The 24,294-nt window shown below is 52.4% G+C and overlaps 2 protein-coding genes and 1 long non-coding RNA gene across 11 annotated transcripts; 2 read left to right on the top strand and 1 right to left on the bottom strand.

Moving 5' to 3' along the window:
- The first annotated feature begins 786 nt into the window (after positions 1-786).
- SMARCD1 (SWI/SNF related, matrix associated, actin dependent regulator of chromatin, subfamily d, member 1) lies at positions 787-13,759 on the top strand. Of its 7 annotated transcripts, XR_003147501.3 has the most exons (15): positions 787-989; positions 1,601-1,788; positions 2,102-2,144; positions 2,235-2,357; positions 2,830-2,952; positions 3,993-4,109; positions 5,354-5,455; positions 5,758-5,919; positions 6,014-6,111; positions 8,222-8,357; positions 10,345-10,467; positions 11,808-11,909; positions 12,036-12,229; positions 12,590-12,668; positions 13,174-13,759. XR_003147501.3 is itself a non-coding variant. In XM_025477589.3 (13 exons), exons 1-13 carry the CDS (start codon positions 813-815, stop codon positions 12,087-12,089), a joined length of 1,548 nt encoding a protein of 515 aa, XP_025333374.1. In that variant the 5' UTR covers positions 787-812; the 3' UTR covers positions 12,090-13,759. The 7 variants fall into 7 exon arrangements, 4 of the variants coding, with proteins under 4 accessions (XP_025333374.1, XP_035563066.1, XP_025333375.1 ...); XR_003147500.3 differs by having other exon boundaries at positions 12,590-13,759; XR_003147499.3 differs by having other exon boundaries at positions 12,036-12,668.
- On the bottom strand, positions 11,391-20,219 carry LOC118352518 (uncharacterized). The gene is made up of 2 exons (XR_004809731.2): positions 20,080-20,219; positions 11,391-12,031 (listed from the first exon to the last, which is right to left on the bottom strand). It is a non-coding gene; the product is annotated as an uncharacterized LOC118352518 (long non-coding RNA).
- On the top strand, positions 16,105-23,851 carry GPD1 (glycerol-3-phosphate dehydrogenase 1). Of its 3 annotated transcripts, XM_025477593.3 has the most exons (10): positions 16,125-16,248; positions 16,686-16,875; positions 17,354-17,531; positions 18,321-18,461; positions 19,082-19,220; positions 19,463-19,575; positions 20,178-20,411; positions 20,630-20,736; positions 21,067-21,148; positions 21,935-22,043. In XM_025477593.3, exons 2-9 carry the CDS (start codon positions 16,835-16,837, stop codon positions 21,098-21,100), a joined length of 987 nt encoding a protein of 328 aa, XP_025333378.1. In that variant the 5' UTR covers positions 16,125-16,248; positions 16,686-16,834; the 3' UTR covers positions 21,101-21,148; positions 21,935-22,043. The 3 variants fall into 3 exon arrangements, with proteins under 3 accessions (XP_025333376.1, XP_048958678.1, XP_025333378.1); XM_025477591.3 differs by lacking the exon at positions 21,067-21,148 and having other exon boundaries at positions 16,105-16,248; positions 21,935-23,851; XM_049102721.1 differs by lacking the exons at positions 18,321-18,461; positions 21,067-21,148 and having other exon boundaries at positions 16,119-16,248; positions 21,935-23,851.
- The last annotated feature ends 443 nt before the right edge of the window (positions 23,852-24,294 follow it).

The raw sequence follows: 24,294 nt of genomic DNA, 5'->3' as shown, positions 1-24,294 counted from the left end.
AAGGAGACCCTCCCTGGTCCTCCTGGGATGGGGCCCGACTGACCATCGCAGTAGGAAATGGTTTCCACTACTGGGCAGGGAAAGGGGGAGAGAGGTCAAAGGCAAGAGAAGTCCTAAAGAGAAGTCCTGGCACAAAGGATTCTTCGGGGGAGGGGGCAGGGTTAAAATCCAAACTAAAATCCGGAAGCAGGTTGGGTTTTTTAAGGTCAGGGAGAGAGTTGGGTTCAAATTCTGGTGTGAGGTAGCTACGGAGGCATTGTGTCTGCAGAATGAGCCCTGGGCCGTGAGCCAGAAGACCTGGGCTCTGAGCTCTGGCGTTCCTGCTAACTTGCTGGTTGGTCTTTGCCAACTCACTCACTAAGGTCGGCTTTCCGGTTTGTAAAATGGAATAAGCGGTGCATTCTCCTCTTCGGCTCCCCAGGCTTACGGCAGTAGGAAGGAAACGAAAAGACAAAGCGCTTTGGAAAGTTAGACCTCCTGAGCCTGCACGCGCAGGTCCCCCATCCCGACGCGGTCCTCAAAGCCCGGGGCCTCGGCGTCCTCCCGTCGGCCTGGGGGCGCCCGCTCACGCGGCCTCTCTATCCCGCAGTTCTTCTCGATGGCCTCCGCTCCCGGACCGCGAAGACGGGAGGGAGTGGTCAGCACGCCTTTTCCGCTGGCCACCCCCCCTCTAGCCCGCAGTCTCGCTGCCCCGAGCCTCCCGCGCCGGCCGGCCGGCCGGGCGGACAGGCGGGCGCGCGGGGGGCGCGCGGGGGGCGGGGGGAGTTCCGGTTCCGGTTCTTTGTGCAGCTGCAGCAGCGGCTCCGGGGAAGATGGCGGCCCGGGCGGGCTTCCAGTCTGTGGCTCCGAGCGGCGGCGCCGGAGCCTCCGGAGGGGCGGGCGCGGCCGCTGCCCTGGGTCCGGGCGGGACTCCGGGGCCTCCCGTGCGGATGGGCCCGGCGCCGGGTCAAGGGCTGTACCGCTCCCCGATGCCCGGAGCGGCCTATCCGGTGAGCGGGGCAGGAGGAGGGGCGCGCGGGCCGGGGGCGGGGCCGAGCGGGGGCCTGGGAGTGACAGGGGTGGCGGAGAAGTGGGAGGGCCTCCGGCGGGAGGGCTTCGGGCCCGGAGTCGGGGTGAGGGGAGGCGGTTAGCATCCCCACCTGCCCCCGGGAGCATTGTTCCCGCTGGGGAGTCGGGGTGCGGACACCGCGCGGATGAAGCGGGGCGAGCGGGGGCACGTGAGAACTGGAGGGGGCAGAGCGCCGGGCAGCTCCGGTGCCCGGGGGAGCGCGGGTGTAGCTAGCAAACGGAGGCCGGCTTCCGCGGGGAGGAGAGCTGGCGGTACCAGCCGAGCAGAAGTGGGACTCGGGGAGGACCCCGAGTGTCGGATACCAGAGAGGCTGGGGAGCGTTTGGGTGTCGTCGGGCTCTCGCTTAGCCTTGGGGCTGTAGCCCCTGGAGGACAGGAAGCTCCAGTTGTTCGGGTTTCAGAGACAGAGGGGCGCCCCCCCCCCCCCCCCGCCGCCCCCAGCCTCGTTCATTCAGCGGACTCCGGCACCTCCCACTTGTCGGTGGGGTTAGTGGGGAAGCCATGACATCTCTGGGTCCTCTCCTCTCCGTAGAGACCAGGCATGCTGCCAGGCAGCCGAATGACACCTCAGGGACCTTCCATGGGACCCCCTGGCTATGGGGGGAACCCTTCAGTCCGACCTGGCCTGGCCCAGTCAGGGATGGACCAGTCCCGCAAGAGACCTGCACCTCAGCAGATACAGCAGGTCCAGCAGCAGGCGGTCCAAAATCGAAACCACAAGTAAGCTGACCCTGGGGCGAGGGAGTGAGGGAGGGAGGGAAGGAAGGAGGGGGGAAGCCAGCCCTTGAGGACACAGGTGATGGGAGAGCCTGAACCCAGAGGTGGTGATGCTGCGTCAGCAGATGGGTGCTCATTCTTCAGAATGCTTCAGAATGCATGGGTAGGGGGTGGGGGTGGGCGTGGGCAGAGTGCCTTGGATTTGAGAGGCGCTTTGCAGTCCCTTCATTTTCCTATAAATGGAGGTGCTGACCAGTCTGTCTTCATGTTCTGGCTAGTTCCATCCCAACCTGATAACAGTATTTATTCCAAACAGTGCAAAGAAAAAGAAGATGGCTGACAAAATTCTACCTCAAAGGGTGAGTCCAGGGTCTTCCTGAGGAGGTGCTGCGTTTGAAAATAGGAGCGGTCAGCTCTAGACCCCAGTGATACCTTTTTTTGTTCCTAAGATTCGTGAACTGGTACCAGAATCCCAGGCCTATATGGATCTCTTGGCTTTTGAAAGGAAGCTGGACCAGACTATCATGAGGAAACGGCTAGATATCCAGGAGGCCTTGAAACGTCCCATTAAGGTAATGCAGGAGAGTGCTAGGCAGAGAGCCAAAGGAGAGGACTCGGGAACCTTCAGTAGGCTTAGGATGAGAAATCAAAGGCACAGCACAGCTCTCCTTGGCATTTAAATTACGTCTCCCTTCCGCCTACGAACCTAGGAACTGAGAATTACATTAGAATCCAACAGCCAGGGGGGAGGGGCCCTTGCTGTCTCTTGCACCAGAAATCTGCCCTGTCCCTGTTGTGGCCATAACTGTTCTGGCACCTTGGGAACCCGGCATCTTGCATGACTCTTGTCAGTTTGGCATCCTAGTGTATGTACTTGCACTCGGGCCAGTATTCTTCTAGATGGAATCTCTGTCCACCCACCCCAGGGACTGGATAGATAGTAAGCCAGTCTGTTAGGAGTAATTTGCGGGTTTGGGGGAGATTCTTGTCTTCAGTATCAAACCACTGAAGCCCCATCATCAATCCTGTTTCTGCCTTCCTCAGCAAAAACGGAAGCTGCGAATTTTCATTTCTAACACTTTCAACCCGGCTAAGTCAGATGCCGAGGATGGGGAAGGGACGGTGGCTTCCTGGGAGCTTCGGGTAGAAGGACGGCTCCTGGAGGATGTGAGTTCAAAGCCCACTGTGGTTGCCGTCTAGGGCGGGAGCTGCTGGGAGCAAGCGGTGTTGTCTTGTTGGCAGGAATCCTGACTGGTGCTCACAGCTCCTGTTGAGAACAGCAGGGAGAGGATCACTGTGTTCCCTGCACTAAAAGACAATGGTTCTTTGTGTCTCGCTCCCACAGCCTGGCCCTCGCTGTGGTATCATATCGAGAACCTTATTGTTCCAGGACTTGATTTGTTGTTTACCTTCCTCCTGATGGTGCTGGCCATTGGACTTAGCATCTGCAGGTTATTCAGCTTTTGGGTTTTGTTTCTTTAAAATCAAGTGAGTTTGCACTTAGCACTGGAAGACCTACTTTTCTCTCTGAGTCCTGGAGGTCCTCGATTCCCACTGTAGTATCTCCACCTTCGCAACTTTCGTTGGAGACTTCTCACAGTGGCAGTGGGATAGTTTTCTGTGCTTCATGGGGAACATCAGCTGACAGGTGGCAGCCCCCAAAACTTCCTACCCCAGAAGTTCACCTTTCATTCCCTTACATTCTCTATTTTTAGCTTTTCATAAGCAAGCTAATTTGGATGCATTTTTGCAGGAGAACTGGGGCTCTGTGTCAGAGCTTCCTTCTCTATATAGGTCCAGTCCATCTGCTGGTGGTGTCATTCCATCCAAATAAAGCTGTTTTTGTTCTGGCTGCTTATTGCCTGTGATTCATTTCCCCTCTAGAGTCAGATTTTTCTCTGTTCAGACTCGCTTTGTTACAGGCAGCAGTTTGGCTTAACTTGCCTCATTTCCCTAAGGGAAATGAGGTGGGTAAGTCAGTGACCCTGTACGTGTTATTGGCTGCTTCTTCAGGGTTCTCTGGCTACCTTGATTGGTTTAATACCCACAGGCACCTATCTTACCATCTCCTGAGAGAGATTCTGCAGACATTTTTGAGGGTTTTTTTTTTTCCCCCATTGCTATTGTGGGTTCCTTTTTAATGAGACTTTATCTTTAGAAATTCTTTCTGGTCTTTTCTAATGTGACCTTTCCTCTCTCTCCTCTAGTCAGCCTTGTCCAAATATGATGCCACCAAACAAAAGAGGAAATTCTCTTCCTTTTTTAAGTCCTTGGTGATCGAACTGGACAAAGACCTGTATGGGCCAGACAACCATCTGGTAGAAGTGAGTAGTTCCATCCTGTAGGCTTTGACTCCATGACTGGAGGATGGTGGACTTGGGAGCCAAACTTTAATGCTTAGGGAGAGGGGGAGGTATAAAGGGTTTCCCCTGGATACAGTACTATTGTCGCAGTTTGCACGTTGACCTCCAGGTGGCACTAGGTGTTTAGTTCTGCTACTGTTTGAACCCAAGAGCTCTTGCAGTCTGACTTGCCCCACCTTTTTAATGTTATTTTCCTGGTTGCTGCCCTAAGGGAAATTCTGATGGAGGCCTCTTATACATTCCAGGTCATCTCTGCATCTTACTTATTAATAATGGTGAGATGTAGTTACCCACACCCTCCTCATACTTCTTCCTGATAGCAGGTGCTGTAATGGGGGTGGGGGCGTTAACTAATAGGTTTCTTTCTGGTCCTTACGAAGTTACCTCTATAGATAGATCTGGGACTTCCTTTTGGTTCCTGTTCTGTGTAGATTCACATCCCACATCATCAGAAATCCTTTGTTGTAAAGCCTGGTTACACAGTGTTCTTTGGGGTACAGTCAAAACAGAATGAGACAGTCCAGCTCTCTGAGTGAACTTAACCTGCTCCTTTCTTTGCCAGTGTAGCCGCAATCCCTTAACCTCAACTACTAAGAGACATGGGAAGGTCTTTACCACCTAATAAGGGAAGTAAGTCATAGAATCGATAGAAATTTATAAATATATTTAATTTGATTTTATAGCAGTAGAGTATAGTGGCTAAGAACTTGGGCTTAGAATCAGACACGCCAGAGCTCACAAGTCACAGCGCCACCACTTAGTGCCACCACTTAGTAGTTGTTTGACCTTTGGCAAGTTACTCCACTCTTCTAAGCATTAGCTTGCTCACCTATAAAATAGGTTTAATTGTGTCTTAATGTGGATGTTGTGGGAATTAGATAAGATGATCCCAGCAAAATGTCTTAGAATACTCTTGAACATAGTAAGTATTCAAGAAACTATAGCCACATTATTTTACTGTGCACATATGTGTTATCCATTTAGGCTAATTTAAATGTGATTCAAAACAGAATCAAAGGTTAAATCTGTTTATGTACAGACAGTATTCCCAGAGCTTTATGTGATGTTTAGAAATGTCTCATGCTATTGCTCTTTTCCAATAGCCTCAGTAATCAAAGTTGAATATTCAGTCATTACAGACGCTCTTCCCTCCCACCCCAGCTCTTCCTCTGGGAGAGCACCCCCTGACATCTTCCTCTCTGTAGTGGCACAGGACCGCCACTACCCAGGAGACGGATGGCTTCCAGGTGAAACGGCCAGGAGATGTGAATGTACGGTGTACTGTCCTCCTGATGCTAGACTACCAGGTATTCTGTGGTGATGTCTGGGGACCCTGCTGCTTTCACAGCCATCTCCCATCAGCAGCCTGCCTGATAATTTAAAGGTTTATGTCTAGTTGTGGGTAGTTTGTCACCATATGATAAACTCCCCAAAAAGAAGGAAAGGGTCTTAATCATCTCTGAGTTTTTTCTAGTGTTTTTTGGCCCTAGAGAAAACACTACGTTAATGCTTGTTGAATGGCTTGAATGCATGGCCACGCTAAAGCACCCCAAAATACATATAGACCTAGCTCCCTAGCTTCATCCCTCTACTCTTTGGTTCTCTGCAGCCTCCCCAGTTTAAATTAGACCCTCGTCTGGCTCGGCTCCTGGGCATCCACACCCAGACCCGTCCAGTGATCATCCAAGCACTGTGGCAATATATTAAGACACATAAGCTCCAGGACCCTCATGAGCGGGAGTTTGTCATCTGTGACAAGTACCTCCAGCAGGTAAGAAAAGGGCCCATTCTTTTGCCAGAGTCCAGTGGAGCTCTAGTTGTGCTCAAAATGCCAACTTCTTAGCTACCTTTCCTCTTTCACACAGATCTTTGAGTCTCAACGTATGAAGTTTTCAGAGATCCCTCAGCGGCTCCATGCCTTGCTTATGCCACCAGAGCCCATCATCATTAATCATGTCATCAGGTGAGCATGTATAGGAGAGGCAGCAGTGTGATGGAGTGGGCTGGTACCAACTTTGACAATCCAGTTGTCAAATTTCCAGGAAGCAGGTTGTCAAATAGCAATTATTTAAATTATTCAAATCTATAGTTTAGTTAAAAAGAGGATAACCTATACCCAAAAAACTCATTACTTCTTGATTATTTTATTGGATCTTACTGGTATTTATATTTTTGAGGTTTCTGTTTTTCTTTTTCTTTTTCTTTTTTTTTTTTTTAAGATTTTATTTATTTATTCATGAGAGACACACAGAGAGAGGCAGAGACACAGGCAGAGAGAGAAGCAGGCTCCATGCAGGGAGCCTGATGTGGAACTCAATCCCGGGACTCCGGGATCATGCCCTGAGCCAAAGACAGACGCTCAACCACTGAACCACCCAGACGTCCCAGGTTTTGAGGTTTCTTATGTCTGTTGTGTTTGTATAGTGGAAATATTAGCCCATTTCCCCTGCTATCCAAAAGTAGAGCGTTCCTATGAAAGCTTTCCTTATTTTTTTTTTATTTTTATTTTTTTTGTGAAAGCTTTTCTAAGCTGAAATGGCATAAAGCAAGAAAACAGGAATGCCTGAGTTTCTCAGTTAAGTGTCTGCCTTCGGCTTAGGTCATGATCTCAGGGTCCTGGGATCAAGCCCCACATCACTCTCTGCTCAGCGAGGAGTCAGTTTCTCCCTCTCCCTCTGTGCTCTCTCGCGCACACTCTCTCAAATAAATAAATAAAAACTTAAAAAAAAAAAGGCAAAGTGATTACCATTAATTTAAATGGAAAATTTTTTTAATGTCTCAGACGCCCAAAATGACCTCTTTTGCACAAGATAAACAGAAATAAAGTCCACATGCTCACAGACACAAATCAAAGCTGTGGTGGCTTGCTGCTGAGATGCTGACTCTAGATCTCCCAGAGAGGGAGCTTGGGGGCACCACTTGCTGTTTGGGGTGCGCACTGCCTCTGTGATACTGCTGCAGCACAAATCCTGAATGCTAGTGTTGCTTCTTGCGGGTTCTCATAAACCTGAAAATCCTTGGAAAAACTAATGTAAGTCTTTCGGAAAAGCAAAGCAGCATAATGTGAACTTTAAAGAAGCAGGGGGGAAAAATAAATAAATAAAGAAGCAGGGGATACTTGTGTTAGGATGTGTTACTGCACATTTCATCCCAGCTCCTTGATCAGTAAAACAACTTTGGCAGCTTGTAATCAACCAGGTTGGGAATATCTAAACCACAGAAATCCACAAATGCTGCAAATTGGCTTTTTTTCCCTCCCCTTTTGGAGAATCGGTTGCTAGACATTTACCAACTCATTGTGGATGGGCTACCATCTCCTCTGTGGTTGGTAAAACATTCTAACCTGAGGCTCAACAATTCCATTATCCTTTCCCACTTTTTTGTTCAGAAGATGTCCTTCAAGATTTAGTTGGGACACTCCATCCCACTAGATATGGGGTGAGGGAATGCCTTTCCTCCTCCTCAGAGCAGCAGGTGGTTTGGCTGTAGTCTCTTTGCAGCCTTTCCCTTACTCCATGTTAATTCTGATAAAGGCTTTCCTTTCTTTATATCCTGAACTGTCACTCAGCCAATAGTAACTCCTACAATTTATATGTTGGATCATTAGAAGCTGATCTCTCTTGTATTCTTGTGCTAAAGTTAAGCCTTTTGTGTAGTGTGTGTTTTATTTGAATTTATTTTCAGGGTCAATTTTGTTTAATAGGGAGAAAGATATATAAGATACTACAGTAGTAGTTTCTTTTGGGGTGGGAGAAACTTCCTTTTCACTGAATATCTTTTGTACCATTTGAATTTTTACCATTGATTTTTTTTTTTTAAAAAAACAACAGCTTTATTGGGGTTTATATACAATAGGTCATACACTCTTGAAGTATAGTTTGAGACTGTCAAACATGACACCATGTAGCTACCATCACAAGGAAGGTATGGGAAATTTCAGTTATGTGCAAAAGTTCTCTTATGTGTTTTTGCTCTCAACCTCTTACCCTCATTCTCAGGCCTTCTTCTGGATCTTGTGTAAATTGGTCTTAAGGGACAAGCCCTTTACTAGTCCCCTTTGGTTTCCTCCCCAGTGTTGACCCAAATGATCAGAAAAAGACTGCTTGTTATGACATCGATGTGGAAGTGGATGATACTTTGAAGACTCAGATGAATTCTTTCCTGCTATCTACCGCCAGCCAGCAGGAGATTGCTACTCTAGACAACAAGGTAGGGGGCCCCAGTCCTGGGTACCTTGGGTGCCACCAGCCCTCTGCCACAGCTTCTAGGCTATCTTTTGATTCTTAGCACTCATTCAGAATGTATTAACACCTAATCTATGCCAGGCACTGTGCTTGGTGCCAGTTGGAGCTGGCTGTTATGATTCTGCTATAGCTTTTAATAGCTTTGAGCCTGTTTCTGAACTATGAAATAGACACTATCATTTTTTTTTTTAAAGATTTTATTTATTCATGAGAGACACAGAAAAGGAGAGAGAGAGGCACAGGCAGAGGGAGAAGCAGGCTCCATGCAGGGAGCCTGACGTGGGACTTGATCCCGGGTCTCTAGGATCAGGCCCTGGGCTGAAGGCGGCGCTAAACCGCTGAGCCACCCAGGCTGCCCGACAGTATCATTTTTTTAATAAGATTGTCATGAGGATTAAATGAGACAATGTACATAAAGACGACACAGTGTTTGGCAAGTGAAAACAAATGGTAACTGCTGCTGCTACTGTTATTTTCCTCGATAGACATTGTCCATGAAGGTAAAGCTAGAAACCATTCTGAGGAACACAAAGGAGCACAGGGACGCTTTCCTGGATCAGTTGATACCCCAACTAAATCTTGAAGGACAAAGTGAGAGTTAATGAAAGGGGAGAAAGGATAGTGCCTAGGGGTGTGGGAGGCAGAGGACATTCAGAAAGAGGGAACAGGGTAGGTAAAGGTCCCAAAATGAGAGTGAGCCTGGCATGTTCAAGAAATACAAGCTGTCTAGTGTGCTAGATATATCTTAGGGTGCTAGGAATGGGAAGTTTGGGGGAAGGAAATTGGATAGGGAAGCAGGAGTCTAATTCTAAAGAAGCTTTAGAAGGGAAACTGGTTTATTTATACTTTGTCCCAAAGACTGGAGGTAGCGATGCTCTTTGCATTTAGAATGACCACTGGCAGGAAGGCAGAGAGCAAGTTGTAAGAGAGGCAGATCTGGAGACAGGAAGGCCACTGAGGAGTCAGTGCAGTAACGCCTGTGACATGGTTTGGAGGGCCTGAACTTGGGGTACTGACAATAAGGATGAAAAGAAGTGGACAGATCTCAGAGGTGTCAAGATTTGGACCTGCAGAGATTTGGATACTCTTCATATGGGGTCAGTGGAGTGTGGCTTGAGGGAGGAGAAGGCATTATGACTCCCACGGTTTTCGCTTGGATGCATAGTAGTGTTCATTCAGATTGGCAACCGGAGAACAGAAGTGAATATTGGGGGAAAGGTAGTGAATTTTGTTTCAGAGTTTCATGTGTCTTGAATTATCAAGCAGCTAGAGTGGTTGGAGTTTAGAAAGTGGACTCTGATCTGCAGACTGAGGACTCGTGAACCCATCAGTGGTAATGGAAGATGTGCCAGTGAAGGAAGTTGCCAGGAAGAGTATGGATGATGAGAGAAGGGCAGGGACAAACCCCCCTGGGCCATGGCTTTTGAGACAGCTGCCTGTACCACCGCTCCTACCTCAGAATGTTTTTGTGCTTATTTGTGCTGTGGATTAAGTATTCACCATGTGGCTTCACCTGTAGTGGACATTGTAGGGATCAGAAGGAAAACTTCCCTCCCATGGGGCGTGTGACACAGTGCACACAGCTGCTGAAAGAATGCCGTGTGCTGGAGCAGTTGAGGCTCTGGGCAGCACTCTGGGCCTAGGTTGGGAGTGGCTGGCACATGGAAATGCAGACACCATCTGCCATTTATTTTATTTTTATTTTATTTTTATTTTTAAAGATTTAATTTATTCATGAGAGACACAGAGAGAGAGAGGCAGAGACATAGGCAGAGGGAGAAGCAGGCTCTGTGCAGGGAGCCCGATGTGGGACTCCATCCCGGGACTCCAGGATCACGCCCTGAGCTGAAGGTGGCGCTAAACTGCTGAGCCACTCGGGCTGCCCCCGTCTGCCATTTAAGGTCGCATTTCCCAGTTTGAAATGTTATTAAGCTTCCTTCTTTTCCTTTCAGATCCATGAGACAATAGAAACTATCAATCAGCTGAAGACCCAGCGGGAGTTCATGCTGAGCTTTGCCCGAGACCCTCAGGGTTTCATCAATGATTGGCTTCAGTCCCAGTGCCGGGACCTCAAGGTAAAGAACCCAGGAAAGGTGCGAAGGGACTTAGATCAGTGAGGCACACATCTGCTTTATTTTTGTAGCATCTGGTAGAAGAGCCAGAGGGGAGGTGAAGGACCAGATTTTCTTTAGCATGTTCTCGGGTCCGTTTTACAACCAAGTAGGGAAATGGAGGTGGAACCATCGAGTCTTCATCTAGTACGTACTATGAGGTGTCACTGGTGTACCGTATCGGAGGGGATGCAGAGTGGAAAACTGGATCTCTGCTTTCAAAGCAGCTTGCGTTCTGTTTGGAGAAACTAGGCTCATAGGATTAATGCATTTATTTATTTATTTAAAATGTGAAGATCTAATTGGTTTTATTCAATGATTCATGAACTGGGCAGCATCCCTTCTAGTAAATAGGCATTCTGAGGACTTGCACAGAATGGAAAGTTTTGATAGCAAGGAGGTTACTAGCAAAAAATAAAGGATTGTTTCAGACCAGGTTATTTTCTTTTAGAGGGAAGGGAACCGACTGATACAATTTAAAAAGTTGTAAAGCAAAAAAAAAAAAAAAAAAAAAAGTTGTAAAGTATGTAAGACATTATCGGAACTCACCACTACCAAAGACATAATTCAAAGACGGAGATGGGTGAGGCTGGAATAGCCGGGGAACGCTCCATGGCAAATTTCGGATTTGCGGTAATCCTCAGAGAGGAGAGCACCATAAGCTCAGGCAAGGAGGTGGGAGTGAGTACCGAAAGAGTGAAACGTGCCCTCAGTTTTCTCCTGTCCTGTGGTGACTGTAATTACGGAGGCTGAGCAGAGGAACACAGGACAAGGGGTGCCAGAAAGGATCCCAGAAGAGAGCAATGACTCATTAATAGCAGGGGGTGACTTTGGTCGTTGTGTTAGTAGTTTGCGAGGGCTGCCGTAGTAAAGTACCACGAACTGAGTGCCTTAACAAGAGAAATTTATTTTTATCTGGAGGCTGGAAGTCTGAAGTCAGGGTGTTGGGAGGGAGAATGTGTTTCCAGGCCCCTCTCCCAGCTTGCGATAGCCTCAGGCATTCCTTGGTTTGCAGATGGTGTTCTCCAGGTGTCTTCACATCATCTTCCCTCTGTGCATGTCTGTCTCTGTGTCCAAGTTCCCCCTTTTTATAAGGACACCAGTCCTGTTGGATTAGGCCCACCCTAATGACCTCATCTTAACTTGATCATCTGCAGAGACCCTATTTCCAAATAAGGTCACATTCACAGGTACTGGGGGGTTAGGATTTTGTCGTCTTTTGGGGGGATACAATTCATCCATAACAGGTATGAAGGAGGGAAACAAGTCCTTCTCCTCTTTCTCCCCCCTTCCCTGTCCCCCAGACCATGACCGATGTGGTGGGTAACCCAGAGGAAGAACGCCGAGCTGAGTTTTACTTCCAGCCTTGGGCTCAGGAGGCCGTGTGCCGATACTTCTACTCCAAGGTAGGTGCCTGGGTGTGGGAAATAGACAAAAAGGCAGGGATCTGAACCCCTGATGGATGTCAGTAGTATGAGGTGCCAGCTTCTGGCTTGTCTCATCTTCTGCTCCCTCCACTGTTTTCTCTCTAGGTGCAGCAGAGACGACAAGAATTAGAGCAAGCCCTGGGAATCCGAAATACATAGGGCCTCTCCCACAGTGCTGAGCTGGCTCCATCGATTCTTATTTGGGCCCTGTGCTACCTGCCTCATAGCACCTGCCTTGGCCTTGCTTGGGGCCTCCCAGGGGATGCTGTTGGTTCAAGGACAACATCAGAAAGAAGAGGGTCTCACATTTCTGTCTCATAAGACACCTGTCACCCTCTTCTCCCACCCCATCCCTTCCTGTCCCCCAGCTTCCCTTTGCCCCACAAAGTTCCCATGTGCCTCTACCCTCCCCTGGTCTACATAGGACCTCTAGGTAGCGTTAGAGAGAGAACCTGTAGTGGTAACCAGTGCATTGAATGGATTGGGCCTAAGGCCAGGTGGTCTTCAAGGGGACCAGCTACACTGATCCTGCCCTTCAGAGACCCAGGAGTTGGGAGCTTTAGTCCCTTCTCTGAGACTCAGGCCTGGGGGCACTCTATAAGCTAGTTGATCTTGGCTCTCTGGATAACAGAATCCAATTTCCTTCCTTCCCTCCACAGGTTTGGAGCACACTCTCCCTTTACTTCTTGCCCTCTAGCACTAAAGGAACCCCGGTTCTTGGGCCCCACTGAGCCCCAGGTCAGTCCGCAGCCCTCTGGATTGGCCTGCTGTCTCAGTGCTTCTCTTACTCCCTCGTAGGGGGTCCACATCAGTATTGGAGTTTGTTCTTTAACTGTTGCTCCCTCCCAGCACACTCCCTGTAGCTGCTCTTTTTAGGCTCCCCTGCTATCTATCTGTCCTAACGCAGGGCATTTGGGTGGGGGAATCTTGCCTTTCCCTGTCAGAGCCCCAGGGATCTAACCTGGGGTATTGTCATTGCCAGCAGAGGCTATTCCTTCCTGCTGTTGCTTGGAGGTGTGACTCATTTATTCACTCCACCCTGCCCCCCCACCCCCACCCCTTCGTGGAGAAACAGGCCTGAAATCAAACGGGTAAAAGCCCTGGGCCATCCCTGTCTTCCTGTCCCTTGTCTGCCCAGTTGACACCCACTGGTGACTTCTAGGGCACTGAGGAGTGAAAGCGCCTAGGGCTGGCGAATAGCTCTGAGTTGGGTTTGTGACTCTTCCCTCTCCCTGCCTCACAGGATTGTGACTCCCCAGCCCCTGCCCTCAAAGCTTCAGACCCCTCAGGTAGCAGCAGGACCTTGTGATCTTGGCCCCTTGGAACTGAGATGGTTTTGCATCTTTCCAGGAGAGCCTCAGATTCTTCTTCCAGGTTGTATCACCCCAAGTTAGCATACCCCAGGCTCGCAGACTCAACATAGCAGGGTGGGAGACAGCTGGGCACAGAGGGGGACTCCGTTCAGCCTGGGCTCTAAACCCACAGAACTGACAAAGCCCCTGCTTCCCCACCCCCTCCTCAGGCTCCTGCGAGCACATCCTCCAGCCCCATAACCCTGCCTGTTCCACACCGGGGACAGAATTTTCTCTCCATCTTCCCCTTCTGACCATTGTCCCATCCCTCCCTTAAGAGGTTCTCCCCACAGACACTGGACAACCTCTGTCCTTGGGGCTGGAACCAGGAGAAGGAAGTTCAGCACTCCTACATAGTGTCCCTGTTGAAGATAACTTTTTATTAACGGAATTATTATGTTTTTTTCATGGACCAAAATTTTTTTTGTACTGTCCCCTTATCGATGTCACCCAGTTTTAATAAAAGAATCTTCTGAAGGATGGGTCCCCCTACCTACTGAGGGAGAGCTTTTCCCCGAGCTCTTTCTCCAATACCATTAGCCACACTCATGGTGTTTGTTCATTTTATTTAACAAATATTGACTGAGCACCTGCTGTGTGCCAGCTGCGGTACTAGGCACTAGGGATACGGTGGAAAACGAGGTTTCTGCGCTGTGGACCTCAGGTTCTCCAGAGCTTGCTCTGTCAGCCCGCTGGCTGAGCAGGCTGGTCTGAGCAGGCTGGGTACTGGTTGGGATCATTGGGCTTCCTCCGTGGATCTGAGAGTCCCGCCCCGGGCTCTAGGTAGGGAGGTACTACCAAGGCCGTGCCACTGCCATCTTATCTTCTCCCCGTGGTGTGCGCAGGCGCCGTAGGCTTGCTGATCCTGAGCCACCTTGGGGGCAGGTCCTCTTGGGCCCCTATCCAGCCAGGTCCTAGCTGAGGACCTCTGTGTGCCTCTGCCTGCTGTTCCCTTAAGGCTCCACTCTAGGGCCCTAGTGAGATTTCAGTTCTTCCGAGCAGCATGGGAGGGCTGTGCTGTCCAAGTACAGCCTGGGGCCCCTCGGCAGGGCTGGGAAGACTGCTCAGGATTGAGCTCCCCTTAGCACAAGCGGGACATTCTGCAGTCGCCATCATAATATGCTTGCCTCTCGCCTGGTGGCTCCTACTTGCCTCCTTGGCACCACTATCTAGCTTAGTTCTACCCAAGAAGTGGGTTTAGAATGTAGGATGAGTGCGGCCACATTCCCAAATTGTGAAAAAAATTATCCTTTGTCTTCGTGAATGGGAACGCCCAAGTACTGCCTGCACGCGGTCAGACCCGCCAAGGTTGCAGCTTGTTCCCAATTTGGAACTTGGGGGTTTATCTGACTTAGGATGGGAAAACAAGAACGTGTGGGGTGATAACTTGGAGTGGAAAAAATTGATGTCAAGGACATTGAAATGGCATCTGTTTTCACCCAGGCTAATTACATGTGTAATGAATGGCTGATGAACCATTATTAATTTCAAGCAAATAATCTACAGTTCGCTCTTGGGAAAAGAGCTCTAGTGGTAGAGATAACTTCCTGTGACGAGCCCATTCTGAATCTGCACACTCTATTCCTATATAAATGCACAAATTCTTTGTCTCCATACTACTGACAATGATTTTGAGGGCCAAACGGGAGATGGGAGAATTTAGGCAAACACAAGGGGGTTATTTTATGCATAAACCTCCATTCTCTGGGGTTCCCACCACGTGCACCAGGGACAGAAGCATTCTTTCTCTTCCATCACCCATAATCAGTGTTCCCAGCTGGCACTTGGCACTGGTGCCTTTTGTCTCCGTGCCAGTGCGATGATGAGCGATCTGTGGGAGGCCGGCTTTGTAGCAGGTGCGGTTTCACTCCTCAGGGAAACCATCAGCTACCATCTTCACGTATGTTCCCGTGTGGGAACTCCTTGGCCCTGAGAGGGGATACGATGTGCTCCTCTGGGCCAGTCCCTGGAACTTAGAAAAACCTCTTCTCCACAGTCCTGCCCTCAGACCCACTTAGCCTCGCTCAGCGGTTGCACACAGACTCCCCCCTGGCCTAGTGCTCGTGGCTGTCGCCTGCAGGCAGTGGCCCTGAGGGCTGGAAACACCCACTCAGCAGTCTGCCAAGCCAGGAGGTCAGCACGTGAGCAGACAGTGGTGTCTGCCCTCTAGGCCAAGGTGCACAGACAGCTGCAGCCTTAGGGGCATTTGCCCCACTCCAGATCAGCCTAGAAACCAGAGCTGCTGCTCTTCTTTGTCAAACAGATGGCTGTGGGTGATATGGAGTCCGGGGCTGCTCGATGTGTTCTTTCCAATCTCTGTGTCCCAAATCACACCCCTCACTTACTCTCAGTTACAGGATCTGAGACCACAAAGCTCAGCAGAAGTTACAGCTGCCCCAGGTCCTGCCTCCCTTTCCCTTTCGGGCTTGCAAACCAGCCACCACCCTGAGGAAGCCCCTAGTGTGGTAGCTGGGAAACCGGAGAAAGGATTGAGGGAAGCTCAAAGCCCCTCAAGGACAGGGAATCCTTTAGTCACTGTCTTTCCTCTCCTGTGCTTTTCTTCCTTAAGCCCAGAGTCTGCAAGAGCAATGTAAGCCACTGGCATCAGAGCTTTTAATTCTGACCTTTCCCACCTTCTCTTCGTAGAAGACAATCAGGTGAGGATCCTTGGAGGTGAGGAGAGAGGCCCAAGGGTGAGTCCCTGAGATGATGACCTTGTGTCTCTGGGCTCCTGGAGTCTCTTCTTACTCTTGGGCTAGGATACCCCTAAAGCAGACCCTTACCTCTTATGTGGTCTTTTTTTTTTTTTTTTTTAAGATTTTATTATTTATTCATGAGAGACGGAGAGAGTGGCAGGCTCCCCACAGGGGCAACCCCAGGACTCTGGGATCACTCCCTGGGCCAAAGGCTGACGCTCCACCACTGAGCCGCCCAGGCGTCCTTCTTATGTGGTCTTATCTTTAAAGGTGAGCACACACCTACCCACCTCACTCACACACAGCCTGGCAGTAGAGCTAGTGTAGGGCCAGTGACATGTAGTCTTTGTCACTGCTAGAGGACAAACCTGCAGAGTAGATTTTGGGGTCCTAGGAGGCTATGTGGGGTGATTCCTACCTTGGAAAAGAAAGCACTCCTGTATCTGCTAATAGGACTGAAAACAATCTATTCTGGTGCTGGGGGACAGCAGGGAATAAGGGGGGGCCAGTCACTTGCTCCTCATCTGAGCTATTTCTTGGCAGATCTCAAAATGAGACCACTACAGGGAGGGAGGGCTAGGGCCAGGGGAAGAAGCTCACTAGCACCATCAGCTGGCAAACCCAAACGGAAGAGGGGCCTGGCCCCTGGCCCATTCCTGTTCCCCACCTGTCTCTACCCTTTTCTCCCCTTTCCCTGGCTTTGCCAGAGTCCCTGTCTCCCAGGGCACCCGCCTCCCCACCCGCCCCTGGAGGGCGGGACTTGGCTGCACCCACGTGCGGCGGAGTTATATGCTCCTAGTCGGCAGAGGAGCTGGGGCGCGGAGCACTGAGCTGAATCAGTTAGAAAAGTGGCACCATGGCTGGCAAGCGAGTCTGCATTATAGGCTCCGGCAACTGGTAAGTGGCTCAGTCAAGGAGTGTGGGGGCAAGGGGAGGTTTCCCTAAGAACACGGGGCTAGGGAGAGAGGCTTGGTGGGTAGGAAACGCCGTCCAGTTTCTGTTCCACCCCTGCTGTCTTCTGTGCTAGGCACAGGGGCAGGGCAGATGGTGCCCAGACCTCTCGCGTCCTTGCCCACCTGGGCAGCTGCACCTGTTTGCCACAGGAACGGAGCCTCTCCAGTGCTCCCTGCCTGAAAAGCTGCTTTGGGTTGGGGGGTGTGGGTGGGCAGATCAGAAGGCTGGGCCCCTTCTCCAGCTGCAAAGTGTAGGGTGGACGGGGCCACACTTTCACGGCGGTGGGGGGTCACAAGGACGATGGCAAGTAAATCTGGTGGGCTGCTGGGCCATCCCTTAATGCCACCCTGTGCCTCCTCCCCACCATCATTCCTCCCTCATGCCCTGACTCTTCCACTTTCTGTCCTACCCCTCCCACCAGGGGCTCAGCTATTGCCAAGATTGTGGGTGGCAATGCAGCCCAGCTGTCACACTTTGACCCACGGGTGACCATGTGGGTGTTTGAGGAAGATGTCGGGGGGAGAAAGCTGACAGAGATCATCAACACGCAGCACGAGAATGTCAAATACCTGCCAGGGCACAAGCTGCCCCCCAACGTGGTGAGCCCCAAAACCCCGCAAGGAAGGGAGAGGGAAGTGGAGGGTGCTTCCTCCTGAGAGGGGGCTATTTCAGCCGCTACTTGGACTTGGGAAGCATCCTGGGAGGGCAGCTCTAGGCACAGGGCCCCCCTCTGCACACCCCCCAGACTGCTCTCCTGGCACTTTCTGGGACTGAGGAGAACTTGAACTCCCAGCACCCCCATACACTGAGGGGCTCCCAGGCAGAAAAGAGGGGGAGAGGGCAAGGAAGTTAGTTTCCATGGCAACCAAAGGCTGGGGGTCTGGGAAGCACCTGCCTCAGGTTGTAATCCTGTTACTTATTCACTGACTTGGAGGCTACTCCTTGGACTTAAGGTCCCTGGTCAAAACCGTGTGGCTTGCTCCCAGCCTGGAGAGGACGAGCAGGGACGACAGCAGGAAGGGCTCTCCTTCCCAGCCTGGGAGCCCTGCGAAGCTGCTGGTGGTGATGAAATCGTACCTGGCCTCTTCCTCCTGCCAAGCCCAGGCGTCCTGTGGCCTCCCTCGCTGTCCCACAGCCAAGGGCTAGGCGAGCACTGAGAGGAGGCTCCCAGGAGTCCTCAAGAGCCCCAGGCGGCTGGAGCAAGAGGCACGATGGCGACAGGAGGGAATATGGTGTTTCATTCCGAGTCCAGCCCTCCCAGATTCAGTCTCCCAGCTGCCCTTCCTTCTCCCCCACCAGCCTCACTCCTGAGCTCCTAGATCTCCTGCACAGGCTCCCGGGGGCTGGGGGAAGGCTGTGAGGCCCATGAGCACTGGTCACCCCCACAGGTGGCTGTCCCAGACGTGGTCCAGGCTGCCACGGATGCTGACATCCTGATCTTTGTGGTGCCCCATCAGTTCATCGGCAAGATTTGTGGTCAGCTCAAGGGCCACCTGAAGGCAAATGCCATTGGTGTATCTCTTATTAAGGTGCCAGAAATATCTCCATGTGGATGGGGAGGGTGCAGCTAACTGCTGGGGGTGGGGGCAGGGTCGGGGAAGAGAGGAGAACAGAAAACGGCAGAAGCAGGCCAAGGGTCTTTTAGAGAGAGAGGAGGAGTTGCTTGAGGGAGGCTGAGAATAGGTGCTGGGGCCACTGGGGAGGGCGGTGTGTGGGGGAGTAGTTAAGCGATTGGTTTGGAGGCCAACATCTTGAGGAATTTGGGAGGCATACAAGGGATGCCGAGGGGTATGAGAAGTGGGCTAGTTTGAGGAATGTGAAAGGGAAGCCGGTTTGGGGCAGTGGCTGGGATGGAAGTTGGTTTGGGGTACTTGGTACTTGGTGGGGGGTTGTTTAGGGATGTGGAGGGGATACATGGCCTTGGAGAGGTAGATCGATTGAAGGTATATGGAAGGCGAATCTTTTAATGGATTCGTTTTCACTTGCAATCTACCCTCTTCACAGCAAGCTCTGGATGGGTTGGAATGGGGCAGAGCCTCTGGGGAGGGACCCTGATGAATGGTGAATTTGGAAGGGGCAGGACTTCTGGGGGGGGAAGCCCTCAGTTGGGCATAGAGGGCATCTGGCCTGAGCTCCATCCTGTGCCCAGGGGATAGACGAGGGCCCTAAGGGGCTGAAGCTCATCTCTGAAGTGATTGGGGAGCACCTTGGCATCCCCATGAGTGTGCTGATGGGGGCGAACATTGCCAACGAGGTGGCTGATGACAAGTTCTGTGAGACAACCATTGGTGAGAGCCCTATCATCACCTACACACGCGGCGCACCTTGTTACACCCCCTCCACTCTCCCCTCTCCCCCAGTTCGCCCTCTTCTCCCCATTAATCAGGCAAAGGAAGGAGACCCAAGCATCAGAGGTGAGGGAGGACTGGGACCACCCCCAAACCAGGGAAAGGGGTACAGGTCCTGCTTAGGGCAGGTGTGGGAAGAGTCAAGAATCTCCTCTTAAAGCCTTGCCCCCTTCCCACTTTAGGCTGCAAGGACCAGACCCAAGGACAACTTCTGAAAATGCTGATGCAGACGCCCAATTTCCGCATCACAGTTGTAAAAGAGGTGGATACGGTGGAGATCTGTGGGGCCTTAAAGGTGAGAGGGGCGCAGAGGCAGCCATGGGGTATGCTCCGGGCTCTCACTCTTGGGCCCCTTCCCCACCAAGTCCCACACACTGGGACGAAGAATTGCCGCAGTAAGGCCAGGGTCATTCCACCCTGCCAGTTACTCTCAGACATTGGGCCTCCTTCTTCCTTTCTTCCTACAGCTCCTTGTGGGACATCCCTATCCCTGCCTCCAGGGGGCGGTCCGGGGGAAGAGATGTCCTGGGGAGGCACCCAGGCTAATGGGAGATAAGACATCCAGGGCAGCCAGGCAGACTGATGGCTAGAACTCTGGATCTTGGATAGAGCAGACAACATCAGGGATATGGAATGGCATAGTCCTGGCTGGGAGGGCCCCGGGGACAGAAGACTGGTTTTCAGGATGGAATATGGGGCAGGGTTGGGGAACCAGGGAGCACAGGCCAGGTGGGGTACAGCAAATGGGAAAATCACTAGGTGGAAATAGCTGGGGAGCTCACCCACTGACTTCACTTACCCAGTGGTGTGTCACGGCTGAAGGAAGGAGCAGGAGGCAGGTGCCGAGGGGCCTGCAGGAGGGGATCCTTCCTCACCCGTGACCTCCACTCTCCAAAGAATATAGTGGCCGTGGGGGCTGGCTTCTGTGACGGCCTGGGCTTTGGCGACAACACCAAGGCAGCAGTGATCCGACTGGGGCTCATGGAGATGATCGCCTTTGCCAAGCTCTTCTGCAGCGGCCCTGTGTCCTGTGACACCTTCCTGGAGAGCTGCGGTGTTGCTGACCTCATCACTACCTGCTACGGAGGGCGGAACCGAAAGGTGGCCGAGGCCTTCGCCCGCACAGGAAAGGTGGGACCCTGGGAGAATGCAGAAGGAGGGCGGGCCCTATGGGTTCAAGGTAGAAGAACGTGGCTCGAGGCATCTCTTGAGCACAAACAGTAAGACTTGTGAGCATTCCCAGCCCTTCCACCCTCCTAAGGCCTCACCCCCATCTGAACCCCAGACTCCACCTCCCACAGACAACCCTCCTCTCGCATTTCCGTCTACCCGTCCTATTTTCTTCACAGTCCATTGAGCAGCTGGAGAAAGAGATGCTGAATGGCCAGAAGCTGCAGGGGCCCCTGACAGCCCGGGAGCTGCACCAAGTCCTCAAGCACAAGGGCATGGTGGACAAGTAGGTGTCCGCCCCAGCCCCGCCGGGGAAGCGCTCGCTGCCTCAGCTTCTCATCCTCCTCGACCTGTGGGGTGGGTGGGGGGGCACACCTCATGTTTACGGAGACTAGAGCTTGGAGAGTCTGGTCTGTCCGCTGTCCCCCAGCTAGTTCATAGCCTTTGAACCACCTCCGGGTCAGTGTTCTTCATACCACATCGCTTGGACCCTTCCACGTAGCCTCACTTTTGGTCCTTTTCCTCCTGTCCTCTGCTTTGGGGACTGGAGCTCTGGGGCAGCTGAAATAAACTCAACTGACTGTCGCACCTCTCTCTCCATCAACCCCATTCTCAGCCGCTATCCGGAGGCCAACCCCCCTGTACCCTGAATCCTGTCCTGGGTGCTGAGGTGTGAGGAGGACAGTCTCTGTGTCAAGGTGCTCCTTTTCAGGGAGCACAAAGCGGGGGGGGGGGGGGTGGTCAGAGCAGAGCTCTGTTGGTCTGGAAAGAATCCAAGAATAAGAGAGTATGAAACAGGCTCAGAAGATCAGCTCATGGCTGGTCAGGGGAGAGCCTCCAGGTAAAGGAAGCAGGCTGTGCAAGGGGATGGGAGGAAGGAAATGCATTTATTGAGCCCTTTACATTAATACATAATCACTTTATTGCTTTGTTGTATTGGTCCCAATTTACAGTTGATACTGAGGCTTTATTTATTTATTTTTAAAGATTTTATTCATTCACTAATGAGAGACAGAGAGAAAGAGAGAGAGAGAGGGAGAGAGAGAGAGAGAGGCAGAGACACAGGCAGAGGGAGAAGCAGGCTCCATGCAGGGAGCCCGACGTGGGACTCGATCCTGGGACTCCGGGACCACGCCCTGGGCCAAAGGCAGACGCTCAACTGCTGAGCCACCCAGGCACCCCGATACTGAGGCTTTAGAGTGGTTAAGTGACTTGCTCATCTAGAACAAAAAGATCATGCCAGGGAATCATGCAGGCAAGTTTAATAGAACAGGGAGGAGGGCAATTAAAAAACAACCTGACCCTGAACCCAGGACTAGGGAGTTCAGATTCTCAGCAATTAGAAATTCAGAGCCAGCACCTGCCTGGGCTCAAATGTGGGAAAGTAGGGAGTGGAGGGTTAGGAGGTGGCTGGGGAGTGGGTGGGGGTGAGGGTGTCGGGGTATACTAGAAGGCTGAGCTGGGTCTTTCCTTCCCCTTTCTAGGTTTCCTCTGTTCATGGCTGTGTACAAGATATGCTATGAGAGCCAGCCTGTGGGTGAATTCATCCATTGCTTGCAGAATCATCCAGAACATTTGTGAGCAGGCCTGGGGCCCAGGCCAGGCAGCTTCTCTACTCCAGCAAGGCTGGGGGTACCTGGCCCCCAGAATCTCTGGGACCCTAAATGGAACTGCTTCTTCTCATGGAGGACAGGAGGCTGTGGGGTGCAACTACCTACTGGGGGATCCCAAACCATCAAGCAGCCTCTAGCCTCTTGCCACCACATCTCACCAGAAATGGAGTTGCCTTGTCCCTCTCCGGAAGTGGGCTTTTCTCTTTGTCTTCTGGGATGGGTAGTGTCAAGCCCCAGTACCGCGTGCTCTGGGTGTGTGTGCGGCGGGGAGGGTGGAGGTGTCGGGAGGCAAGAGCTACCCACTGCTGCCTCACACAGACCAGGAGTCCCATCCCCAAGCTCAGTTAAATGGCTAAAGAAGTACCTCAGCCACAAGAGGAATGAGGCAAGGGCTGCCAAGGGAGGGGTCTGGGCTTCTGGGCTGCACAGGCCTCAGGGACCCCTCTGCTCTGACCTCTGCCAGGCCCCACACCGCATCAATGGATTTCAGTGTTTGTTAACAAAATACAAAGCTCTCAACCCCCTCCTAGCTTCTCCTAGCAACATCTGTGTCCTCAGAAACCTCTGGTTGTTCCTCCCCCTCCCCGAACCCCCCCCACCAGGCTGCCCTGGCACCAGAGTTGCTGCCATGCTGGCATCTCTGGCCCTAGGACTTGTCATTCTCCCCAGGGACTTCCTAGTTCTTGCCAGCTCCTCCCCACCATGCCTGACCTTTCTAGGCCTTCCCTCGCCCTGCTGGCCAGCACCCTCTTTGGAGATCAGGCCCCTAATCTGCTGACAGCTACACCATTTCAGAGCAGGCTCGGATCACTCGGCTCCCTATGACCTCTGTGTGTGTCCTGCCGCTCTTCTCTGAAGCTCTGGTTGGGGGAGGTGTCAGCTGGGTCCCTCCTGCTTCTGTCTGCCCAAGGACATCCTGGGCTTCACCCATTTCCTCCCTGAAGCCCTGTGCCTATTTCTCAGCTGCCCCCAGAGCAGCCAGGGCAGCTAACCAGCACCTGCAGCAGGAGGCCAGGGGGCCAGAGAGTGGCCCAGAGGCTGATGGGGAACTGTGAGCAGGGCAGGGGGAGCAGGTGCATGTTGATGGCCCCTGACATTACAAGGCCAGCTCTTCTTTGTCACTGGAAGGCTTTCTCACGAGATATTGACTACATCAGCACCTCAGGAGCTGGGAGACTCAAGGAGAAAAAAATTAAAGCCCACCCTACCCGCTGTGGTGAGGGAAGAGCAGGAAAGGGGAGAAGGGAATGTGTTCTGAACTGGCCTTGTTCCAGGATGGGTTGGCAGGCAGGGAATGTCACAGGTCAGCAGTCCGGGCCCTAGCTACAAATAGGCCCTGTGGGCCTGCCAGGCTCCAGCCACGTTCAGCAGGGGCTCTCAGCTTCCTATGTGGCAGCACCTGGCACACTGTGGCTCTGGCAGCGTCATGTTAATCCTCGCCTACTCCCTGCCAAGTCCGGGAGGCCCGCTCCTCTCAGCCCAAGACCTGGAGGATTCACTGTTTCACCAGCGAAGGGCAGAGCTGCCTGGACCGGGCTGCAGGAGGGGGGCACAGCCACCCCAGCTTTGGCTGGGCCCAGGCTGGGGCACTGCCTGACTCCAGGGCGGCCCCCCCAGGAGGTCAAGGTCGGGGCAGGGAGGCAGCTCTTCTCAACCTCGGCTGCAGCTGTGACCTTGATAAGATAATCCGACACCTCTGCCTACTTCTGTTCACTCCGCGGTTAACAATCTGAAGCCTTCCATTCAAGTCTACCACCTGTCTGCTCAATAAATCGCGTTTTTCCCAGAGCGGAGTTGGGGCAGTGCCTATGCTGTGGTAAATCACTGCATGTGTTTCCAGGCATGTCACGGGGGGAAAAAACAAAACAAAACAAAAACCCAAAGAGGAGTTCCCTCCTGGATAATCGCAGCTGCTGCTGGCCGCTGGCAGGGGGGCCCACGCGGTCGCTCTGCCCCAAGGGCTGCCCCCTTCCCGGCGCGTCTTAGGCTTTCGCACGACTCCCGCAAGCGCGGAGATCGCACCGGGCCACAGCCCTCAGACAGTCGCCCCGCGCCCCCGCCCCCGCCCCCCGCTGTGCGGCGGAAACCAACCCGCTGCTCCGGGCTCCAGCGGGCGCGCGGGCCCCCTCCGGGAGCGGATCCCCCGAGAATCCACCCAGCTCCCGGAGGCGTCACCGCGCCGAGGCTGCTGATTGGCTGCCTCCGAGCCGGCGAGAAGGCCCGTCTTTCCC

The sequence above is a fragment of the Canis lupus genome, chromosome 27 (genome assembly GCF_003254725.2).
Source record: "Canis lupus dingo isolate Sandy chromosome 27, ASM325472v2, whole genome shotgun sequence".
NCBI lineage: Eukaryota > Metazoa > Chordata > Mammalia > Carnivora > Canidae > Canis > Canis lupus.
This window is presented reverse-complemented; position numbering and strand designations above follow the sequence as displayed.